Raw genomic sequence first — 11,104 nt, 5'->3', positions numbered from 1 at the left:
TCTGTACCAAAAAAAAAAAAAACTGAATACTAAATTCTACTAGTCGTGAACAGAGTGAAAACATTAATCTAAATAATATCTAAAATAAGACAAAGGCTACCAAACCTAGTGACCAACCATGTTTAGGAACATAGGAGGGAGGGTGAATGGGGTGAATCCAAAGTCCAAATAATAATATTAAGTGGTGATTTCCTAAGCATCTCCAATGCATTCATTATTCAATTTTCAATTCCTTTTCACACACACCCCGATTGGTTTTGAAAAACACAGAAAGAAAGAGAAGACTTGAGAGAGAGAGAGAGAGAGAGAGAGAGAGATGGGAAGAAGAAGGTGCTTCTTGAACATAAGCATAGGTGAAGAGCTTGAAGGAAGGATAGTGGTTGAGCTCTTCAACGACGTCGTTCCCAAAACTGCTGAGAATTTCAGAGCTCTCTGCACCGGCGATAAGGGCATTGCTCCCAACACCGGAGTCCCCCTCCATTTCAAGGTTCCGCCTTCTATCAATTCAATTCCTTCTCTGAAAAGACGGTTATATCCACTTTATTATCACTCCTCTTTTTGCTTCTCGATATACATTTTCGTCATTCGCTCACTTTTATTCTTGGGAAAAGGATTCCTTCTACTTTGTGTTTATTCTTCTTTCAGTGTGTTACTGTGTTCTTAATCCAAAGTAGTATCTTTTTGGGAACTAGAGCATGAGCATACTATATTATCTCTATTATTCTTTAACTCACTACCAAATTTGTTGAAGAATGCTAAAATAAGGATGGAAGAAGAAAAAAACCAAAAAAAAAAAAAAAGAATCCATAAGTTTAAACTGTTGATAGTACATGTCATGATGCCATGGGATCACATTGGCCTACAAATCTAAAAGCTTTCTTTTCATTTTCGTACTTTAATTAAAGATTCAACAAGAATCGGTTGTAACACATACTTAAATTGGATAGAACATTACTACAAGGATGCCTTACTTTATTGGTCTGGACCGGGCTGTACATGTTATGATTTCTATACACTCAATGAGTATAGAAGAATTTCACTCTGTCATTTAATCAAATATTTCAGTGTTTGGCAGAGTTTAAAAGATAGGAGGCGGTTAAATCAAATCAAATGCTTTTTTTTTTTCTCTAATGCGGCAAACTTTTTGTACTGGCAAAATTTGTTCATGCCATATATTATCTTCTAACAAGTCAATTGGCAGTATTAGTTTAAAGTCGACTATTGAATTCGAATTATTTTTCTGGTTGTACCTTCAGGGGTCATGCTTTCATCGTATTATTAAGGGTTTTATGATCCAAGGAGGCGATATTTCTGCTGGAGATGGTACTGGAGGAGAATCTATATATGGACTGAAGTTTGAAGATGAAAATTTTGAATTGAAGCATGAAAGGAAAGGGATGCTATCAATGGCAAACTCTGGTCCAAATACGAATGGGTCTCAGTTCTTTATCACCACTACTCGAACTTCTCATCTAGATGGTAAGCATGTTGTATTTGGGAAAGTAGTTAAGGGAATGGGAGTGGTCCGTTCGATTGAGCATGTTACTACCGGGGATGATGACCGTCCCACTCTTGATGTGAAAATTGTGGATTGTGGAGAAATTCCTGAAGGAGAAGATGATGGAATCTCCAACTTTTTCAAAGATGGTGATACTTATCCTGATTGGCCGGCAGATCTTGATGAGAGTCCTAATGAACTTGAATGGTGGACGGAATCTGTTAACAACATTAAAACTTTTGGTAACGATTATTACAAGGTGTTGTTGCTTTCCACAATCCACCCTACTCTATTCTGATATTATATTTGATGTATTGTTTTAACTTTATAAGAGTAAGATGAAATATTCATTCTGTCTGTTAATACTTAATAGTTATCCCTTCTCCCTTGCAATTCTTGACAGGAAAAACTAATTCTTTTTTCTTTTTCGTTACAGAAACAAGATTACAAAATGGCTCAAAAGAAGTATCGAAAGGCTTTGCGCTACCTAGATATTTGTTGGGAAAAAGACGGGATTGATGAAGGCAAGCTGGCCTGTCTACTATTTATTTCGGCAGAGAGATTAAATTGTAATTGCATTTCACCTCCTTTAAATGCGGATAACATAGTTGTATTTATGCCTTTGCAGAGAAAAGTTCAGGTTTGAGAAAGACGAAGTCTCAGATTTTTACAAACAGCTCTGTAAGTTTGAATTTACTTTATTGCAGTGTGCTATCATATTCTTTGTTGAGTTCTGTTGCCAGTTTGCTATATGAACTGTTCCTGTTTTACTAATTGTCTATCGTATGCCATTCTTTAGGCTTGTAAATTGAAATTAGGCGATCTCAAAGGAGCATTGTTGGATACCGAATTTGCAGTGCGTGATGGAGAGAATAATGCCAAAGCTTTGTTCCGCCAAGGTCAGGTTGGTATCCCATTTGTCACAATTTAGGAGCTTTTCTTTCCCTTGAATATATCAGTCTTGTTGCTGGTAATTAATGTTTCTCACTTTCTTCTCCTATTGCTATGTTGCTTCCGAGTTCTGACTTATCAGGCATACATGGCACTCCATGACATTGATGCTGCCGTTGAAAGCTTTAAGAAGGCATTGACCTTGGAGCCAAACGATGGTAATTTACGATTTTGGATCATGCCTTTGGCATAAATTCACTGTTCTATAATCAAAGAGATATATACACATAACTTCACCATATTTCTAGTCAGGTTTTTTGATGTTATTTTAAAAGATTGGATAACCTTTTGATGATACAAGCCGAACAGCGATTTTATATGTTAGGAAATGCAAACATAAAATTTACAACTCGAATGCTTATTCTATGAAGAGCTAATCAATCCGCCTTTGTATGTTATTTAAGCTGGAATAAAAAAGGAACTTGCTGCTGCGAGGAAGAAGGTGATGATCTATCTAATTTGAGCAAGCATAGATAGAAGCATTATATCCTATTTTTAGGAATCTAACTAATTATAACTGTTACAGATAGCTGATAGGCGCGATAAAGAGAAAAAGGCATATAGCAAGATGTTCCAATAACATTTGCTATGCCTCTGCCAGTCAATCCAGGTAATAAAGTAGCATATGAATATGAATTACCTTCTTATTATAGATTTTAAATGTAGAGTAATGACCATGTTTGCTTGTCCACCATCTAAGAAATTCTTAGGTATTCCACGAGCATCTCATTGAAATCGATCACAACTAAGAAAAGAATCAGTCTTTAAAATATGGTTCGATACTTATTGGTTATGGGTACAATAGACATGCTGCTCCAAGAGCATGTGTAGTAATCAAAACTTAAACTTTACAGTTTGGATTTCTGTTGTCACAATAGCTTATTTGCACCATTTGAAACTCAAAAGAGCTGAATCAAACTCACTTCCTTTCCCCTTTGCAGGTCCAAGGAGCATTGTATACAAAATATTAAAACAGGCTTGCATTAATTGTTGCTAAATGTATTAGGAATGAGGCTCAGAGGAAATAAGTTGATACTGGATTGGTATCTTGATGAATTTTTTAGCCAAAATTTTTAGTCAACCATTTTTTTTTTCTTTTTGCAGAGAACTCAACTCATTATTTGGTGGTTATTATAGCTATGGAAATGTTGGTTATCCGATGGACCAGTGAGAAAGCTTTACTTGTGATTTTGTTTTGATATTTGTAATTAGGTACTTACACTCAAAAAGAGAGTAATATAGCACCTCTATTGGTTATTCAATTTTAGACTGACTACACAGTTTTATGTTAGAAAATTTAAATTTATGTATCTTTGATTTAGATATGGTAATTACTTTCAAAATTATTATTTGCACACAAAAAATCAACTACTAAATTAGTCACAATAAATTTATGTGTTATTAACTCATTTTTAATATGTATTTTGTATTTTAATATGTATTTTATATATGTGGTTGATTTTTTTATGTATACTTAACATGATTGTTGTTCCGAGAGTTACCTGAAACGTTGATTTGGGCCTGAACGTGAAGTCCAGATCTTTTTGTGTGGCAACGTCCGACTTGATATGTCGAGGTGCCGCCTGTCCGAGTTCCTCGTGAGGAGGTGGGGGTGGTACCTGCAAGAGATTCCAATGTTTAAGTTAGCAAGAGTTTTAGGCTGGTTTAATAGATTAGAACATGAGTTATACCTGGGTGGTGCTAGTGTATTTCTAGTAGAAGAGATAACCACCTTTATTAGAGTAGTTCTATTTTTTCTGATAGATAAACGTTCTTTTTATCTTGGGAGTTTGTTGGGATCTACCTTCTAGAGGAGGTAGAGCAAGTTAGAGAAGATTAAGGAGATAGTTACATGTTTAGTAAAGTAGAGCTGGGCCTATATGTTCCTGTCCGACCTCTTCAAAGAGGTCGGGTGTGTGGCAAGGTCCACCTTTATCGGTGGGCCTTTCGTATTTATTGGGCCTAACCCTTATTTGCTTAGGTTAGGGTATGAACAGTGCCCCTGCTTGAGTGCGTTTTTTTGTAGAGGTCGGGTTAAAGCATTTTGCGCCTTCTGTCGTGGACATCGAACTAAGTTTGTTGGGATGTTTGATTTGTTCAAATTTTGGAACGTTGGGACTTTAATGCTGAGTGGACGTTTGCACGGGCGTTACTCCTTGAGATCCGCGCGAGTTTTAATGAGTTATGGAGCCGTTTGGGCTTCATTGTTTCTTATAAAGTGACTTCATTTGCTTCTCTTGTGCCCTTTCTCTATTTTCTAAAAGAATTGCTTTGTTCTCAAATTGTTTCTTAACGAGTTTCCCTGTGTTTGTGTGATTCATCCGCTTCTGTTTTGCTTCCAAGATTTTCTCTTTCTTGAATTTCTGCAACCTTTTCGTTTTCGTCGTGGAAAGGAGTGTTCATGGTATCCCCTTCTCGCGATCTTCTATCAGGTTGGTTTCATCTCCTCGTTCCTCTTGGATTCTCCTTTCTAACTTGCACGAGACTTACTTGTTGTTGGGTTTGCATTTTCTTGTTGTTGGGTTTGGTGTGAAGCGTTTGAGGGGTAGGCAGGAATTGTTTGCGAAAATTTGAAAGACTTCTCTTCTTTGTTTGCAAGTATCTTCATTTGTATCTGGTGTTGCTGCTATTTCATGTGCCTATACTTCCCCTAATGGTGCGTCGTTCGACATGATGTTGTGTCGAAAGAGGGTGCCACTTTGTTGCTGTGTAGAAAAGTTTTCGAAAAGAACGGATTTTCTTTGATTTGGTAGCTTTTACCTGACTTCTTTCTAAAATGATCTCCAACTTGTTGGGTGACAATCTTCATTTATTTTTCGTTTGTAGGTGTAGCGTTTATGTCTCGCAAAGTTATCTTGAACATGTCGACTAAGGTTCTCCCTACCCTTCGGGTTTGGGTAGATAGTATTGTTTTAGCGTGTGTCCCGGTAACTGACAAAGAGTATTGTGACACATTTCGTAGATACCATAGCATTTGTGAGAATAGGGAGGATGAGAGAAACTATGTTTTAGAACCATTTGATCCTGAGGAGAGAGTCTGCTTTCCTCCTCTAGTAGAGTCTGAACAGCCTTTCTTTTACGCCTGTGACTGCTTCTTCACTAGGCTTGGTGTCCGACTTTCTTTTATTGACTTTGAGATGGAGGTCTTGCGATCTTCTAATCTTGTCCCTTCTCAGCTGCACCCGAATTCTTGGGCTTTTATGAAAATATTCCAACTCTTGTGTCGAGAATTGGACGTTTAGCCTCTTTGAACGTTTTCTTCTACCTTTTTGTGGCCACCAAACCATATAGTTCAACTAAGAAGTCGGGGTGGATATCCTTCCGAGCTGTACAAGGTTGAAAGGCTTTCTCTATCTTTGACGACTCCTTCCATAATTTTAAAAACCATTTCTTTAATATCAAGGGTGCTGTGGGTGCCCGACCTTTCTACTTACCTGAGAACCAGGAAAACTTGTTCCCTTTGTATTGGCAAGACACCCTCAAAATTGTTAAGCGTGATTTCTCCAACTTAGATGATTTAGAGAGGGAGGTAGTAGACTTCATTCTGGGTACCTGGGGCCAAGATCCTAATTTGGACACAAAGAGGTATTTGGGAGATCCTAGCCTTCTGAAGTCAGACCTTGGTAGTGCTTCTTCCCTTGCTTTTTGGTTTATTCTTATTTATTAGATGTTGATTTCAATTGTATCCTATTTGTTGTTGCAGAGGGTATGGCTCCTAAATCTGCTATGAAGTTTCTCCGCAACACCAAGAAGACACTGGTGGCTCGGAACCTTCAGCGGAAAAAGGAGGTCGGGGAGGGAACTTCACAGCAGGAGGTCGGTAAGTCGACCTGATCTGCACCCCGGAAGAGGTCGAGATCGGATCCTTCTGATCCGAAAGTTATTATCCCGACTCCCCTCTCCCGACTTATCTCTTTGGACTCTACTCTTTCATCTCCTTTGTCCACTGAACCGCCTCCCAAAAAACAGAAACTTGATGAAAAAGAGAGCATCTACACTAAAAATTTCGATGCTCTATCTTAGGAAGAAGAAAACCTTGTCCCTCATCATTGCGTGAGTATGGATGATGTGACGATCCAGAACCACCTCCAAATTTGACTCGCGGGGGACTTCATCTTGTTGGAGTGTGCTCTCAACTTTCTAGGGAGTTGAAGAGCGCTCCTATTTAAGCTACTACTAGGGCTTTGGTGGCTGCCCGAGCCACGTGGAGAGGCTGAGTGAAATCAAGGCCGAGTTGGAGAAAGACAGGGATACTTTGAAGGCCGATTTGGAGAGAGCTCTAGAGAGAGCAAACAAGTCGGAAGCAGCTGCTGCTGATAAGTGGATATCTTATACCCTTTTTCATAGCATTTTCATAGTGTTTTTAGTTATGGTTTATTAAAGTTTTAATATGTTTTAGTACAAATTCATCTTTTGGATGCTACTTTGAGGTTTTGTATTTTTTCTATGATTTCAAGTGAATTTCGGGCAAGTTTGGCAGAGTCTTGATCAGGGACGAAGAGAGGATAGCAGATGTTGTCAATCCTGACCTCCGTGCATTTCTTGAGTTACAGAAGTCCAATTGGCGCGCTCTCAACGGAGTTGGAAAGCTAACTTCTAGAGCTTTCCAGCAATATATGATAGTCTATACTTCTTTTCCATAATCGTGCCTAGAACTGGCGTTGAACGTTCTCATCTGGGGTTCAACGCCCAAGAAGGACCAGCCTCCTGCGTTGAACGCCCAAAACTGGCGTTCAACACCAGCTAGGGAGCAGAGGGCATCGAGTTCACCCCCTAATGGGCGTTCAATGCCCATTCTCCAAGTTGAACGCCAGGCTTGGATGAAGCACTCCACCAAAATGGGCCCAAAGTAGATTTTATCACTCCTTAGCTTATCTAGTTTTACCCTTGTACTTTTTAAATTTAAATTTACATCTTTTAAGGTTAGTATTTTCTATTTAAAGAGGAGATCACTCAGGATTAAGTAACAATTCACGAATTGACAGACAGATTTTCTCTGTTTTCTCTGTAAATTATGAGCAACTAAACCTCCTAGGTTAAGGTTAGGAGTTTTGTTTATCTCTATGGATTGATATCATAATTATTCTATTTTAATATATGTTTGGTTCAGTTCTAAGGTTTGTTTTCGTTCTATATTCAAATGAGACTGGGTATGTCCCTTTCTCTACATGGGTTCTTATGATATTGGGAAAAGGTTACTTGAGCTATAGTTTGAAAACACTCCTCTTAAACCAACAAGTTATCTGGGCTAATTGGGATATGTGACATATAATCTCATTAGTTATGGGTAATTGAGATTTCTGTGGTGCTAAACTAGTTTTCTGAACTTCATCTTCTGATTCGGAAGATCCGACCTTATCTGTGGCGTTTTGAGTAGGATCGGAGGAGATTAATTCGCTGAGAGGACAAGATTTAATCACTTACAATTTGCCATAGAATGAATCATTCATTGTTAAAATGGTTGGTAAGAAATGTTAGTTCAGAAGGATAAATATCTCTGAGGCCTTAAATGTTTTCTCATTAATGTTTCTACACCAATTCTATATTGCTTTCTTTATTGTTTTGTTTTATGCGTCTACAACAACAACAACTCATTTTCTATTTCACCTGACTAAGAAGTGCAGGATAACTATTGCTTGCTCAATCCAACAATCATCGTGGAATCGTCCTCACTCACCTGAGGTATTACTTGGACGACGTGGTGCACTTGCCGGTGAAGTTGTGCGAGTTCAATTTCGCGCACCAAGTTTTTGGCACCGTTGACGGGGATTGTTCGAGATTGACAACTACCGGTTATCTTGTTACTTAGATCAGGTACTTTTATCAGTTTTTGACCATTTATCTCCTTTTGATTTTCTAATTTTAAGTTGTACCTATTTCTATACCTTTTCGAAAATGTTCTTCACTAATTTTCTCTTGTTTTCAAATTTTTAAGTTTGGTGTCTTTTTAATGTTTTTCTTTCTTTTTTAAATTTTGGAAATTTTTTAAAATTTTTCTCTTGAATTTTCGAAAATTCTTTCAATTTTTTCAAAATTTTTAAGTTTGGTGTTCTTTTAGTGTTTTTCTTTTAAATTTTTAAAATTAATATTGTTTATCTTTCCCTTTTTAATTTTTGAATCTTTCTTGTTATCTTATTTTGATTTAATTTTAAATTTTAAGTTTAGTGTCTTTTAATATTTTTTTTCTTTTTGAAAATTTCCAAATCCTTTCTTTTTCTTTTTAATTAATTTTCTTTTTAAATTTTCAAATAATATCTTGTTTATCTTTCTTGATTCTTGATCTTTATCTTATTTATCTTTTCCTTGATTCTAGTTATTTAATTTTTTAATTTAAATTCAATTTTTAAAATTCAAAATTTAAGTGTAGTATTTCTCTGGGTTATCTTTTTCTTTCTTTTTGAATTTTAAATTTTTTTAAAACCCCTTCTTTTGAATTTTCGAAAAATTCTTTATTTTTTTCTTATCTTGGTTTAACTTTTTAAAATTGGGATCCCGTTAGTGATCTTTTTGTTTAAGTTAATCTTCTCTAATCTTATCTTGCTTATCTTTCTTGATCTTTTGATCTTTTTCTTTGATTTTGAAAACTTTGCTATCTTATCTTATCTTTACTTAAAATTCAAATTTCAAAGGTTTAGTATTTTGTTAGTTTTTCTTTCTTTTAAATTTGAATTTCAAGATCTTTATTTGACTTTCTCTTTCCAATTTTTGAAAATTTCATCTTTAATTTCAAATTTTGTTAGTTAATTGTTTGTCTTGTCTTGTTTTAATTTTAAGTTTGGTGTTTTTTTAACTTTTCTTTTTCTTTATTTTTTTAATTTCGAAAATTTTTAAACCCCTTTCTTTCTAAATTTTTAATTTTTTTTGAAATTTCTAGTTATTTTTTTAATTTCTATTTTTTATTTCGGATTTTTATTTGAAAAAAATTCTAATTTTCAAAACTTTTAAGACTAATTCTTGCATTTTTATTTCAAATTTTCTTGTTAATTGGCTACTTTATTTTATTTTTATTTCTTTTTGATATCTCATTGGGGGCTCTGTAGACTTTGACATAGAGACTACCACTTTTCTCTGTCTCTTATTTAGGAACACTAAAATTACTATGCACAACCCAAAAGAACCCTGGGATTTTACACAGCTCCCACTCCTGACTTCTATGAAAAGAGCACTAGTGTACCACCTATCGGAGTGAAAAATTTTGAGCTCAATCCGAAATTGATCATGTTAGTGCAGAAAAACTGTCAGTTTCATAGACACCCCAAGAAGACCCTACCAAATTTATCTCTAACTTCTTGCAAATCTGTGACATTGTAAGGATCAATGGAGTGGATCCTGACGTCTACAGGCTGTTGCTCTTCCCGTTTGTTGTGCGAGATCAGGACAAGAACTGGTTGGATGATCAACCCAAGGAGAGCCTGAATACCTGGAGTAAGGTAGCCAACAAATTCATGAACATATATTTCCCCTAATAAAGTTAACTAAACTATAGAAGGATATTCAAGCCTTTAAGCAAGAGGAGGGTGAGTATTTCTACGATGCTTGGGGAAGATACCAAGCAATGCTCAGGAAATGTTCTGTTGAGATGTTCACTCACTGGGTCAAGCTGGATATCTTTTATGATGGACTACTTGATATAGCCCAAATGTCCCTGGATCATTCTGCAGGCGGCTCCTTACACGTGATGAAAACACCTGAAGAAGCTCAGGAGATCATTGAAACAGTGGCTAACAACAACACTTATACATAGCAGAAAGACCCAAAGCAAGAGGTGAGCCTAAGGAGGAATTTGCCACAGATATAACCCAAGCTCAAAATAAAGCAATGGCTGAGCGGTTGGATCTTCTGACAAGACAGTTAGAGAGCATACAGAAATTCACAAGGAGCCAGCACAGCATAGTCCAGGAGACCTAAGCTTCCCTCAAGAGTTTGCGAACAGAAATGAGCCAAAAAAATAAGAGAATATCTAAGCAGATAACTGAGAAATGCCATGCAATTAAATTGAGGAGTAGAAAGATCTTGGATACTCAACCTCAAAGCAATAAAGAACAAGATGAAAAAGGGACACCAGAGAGTGAAATTACAGTAACCTAGGACACTATCATTGAAGTAGAACGCCCAGTAGAGGGCAGAGTTGAAGTTGAACGCCCAGGAGGGGGAAAAGCTGATGTTAAATGCCCAGGAGGGGGGCAAAGTATAAGTTGAACGCCCAGGAGGGGGCCGAGCTGAAGTTGAACGCCCAAGAGGGAGTAGTGTGGACGTTGAATGCCCAGAGAAGGGGGAAATAGACATTAATTCAAAAGACGTTCCCCTCAGAAACCCGGAAAATCCCTTTCCAGTAACTCTGGGATACTCATCCTACACTACCTAAAGCCCCAGAGTATAAGGCCAAGTTACCATATCCTCAGAGACTTTAGCGGGCAAAAAAGGATAAGCAATTCTCTAAGTTCCTAGACGTTTTTAAGAAGTTAGAGATCAAAATCTCTTTTGTTGAACATCTTGAACAAATGCCTTCATATGCTAAATTCATGAAGAAAATACTGAATAACAACAGGAATTGAAGGAAGTAGAGATAGTAGAGCTTACTAAGAAGTGCAGTGTAGTCATTCACAGGAACCTTCTCGAGAAACTTAAGAGACCTCTCACTCTTCCCAGTAACCC

General features: G+C 36.8%; 1 protein-coding gene across 2 annotated transcripts; it reads left to right on the top strand.

Moving 5' to 3' along the window:
• Window positions 1-97: 97 nt before the first annotated feature.
• On the top strand, window positions 98-3,759 carry LOC107470043 (peptidyl-prolyl cis-trans isomerase CYP40). Of its 2 annotated transcripts, none has more exons than XM_021133758.2 (9): window positions 98-487; window positions 1,257-1,757; window positions 1,935-2,022; window positions 2,127-2,179; window positions 2,298-2,402; window positions 2,532-2,607; window positions 2,854-2,891; window positions 2,976-3,059; window positions 3,554-3,759. In XM_021133758.2, the coding sequence occupies exons 1-8, from the start codon at window positions 317-319 to the stop codon at window positions 3,027-3,029; spliced, it is 1,086 nt and encodes a 361-aa protein (XP_020989417.1). In that variant the 5' UTR covers window positions 98-316; the 3' UTR covers window positions 3,030-3,059; window positions 3,554-3,759. The 2 variants fall into 2 exon arrangements, with proteins under 2 accessions (XP_020989417.1, XP_015944910.1); XM_016089424.3 differs by having other exon boundaries at window positions 99-487; window positions 3,391-3,759.
• The last annotated feature ends 7,345 nt before the right edge of the window (window positions 3,760-11,104 follow it).

This window comes from Arachis duranensis, chromosome 10 (assembly GCF_000817695.3).
Source record: "Arachis duranensis cultivar V14167 chromosome 10, aradu.V14167.gnm2.J7QH, whole genome shotgun sequence".
In the NCBI taxonomy this organism is placed as follows: Eukaryota; Viridiplantae; Streptophyta; class Magnoliopsida; order Fabales; family Fabaceae; genus Arachis; species Arachis duranensis.
Note: the sequence above shows the minus strand (reverse complement) of the source record. Positions and strands in the feature narration are given on the sequence as shown.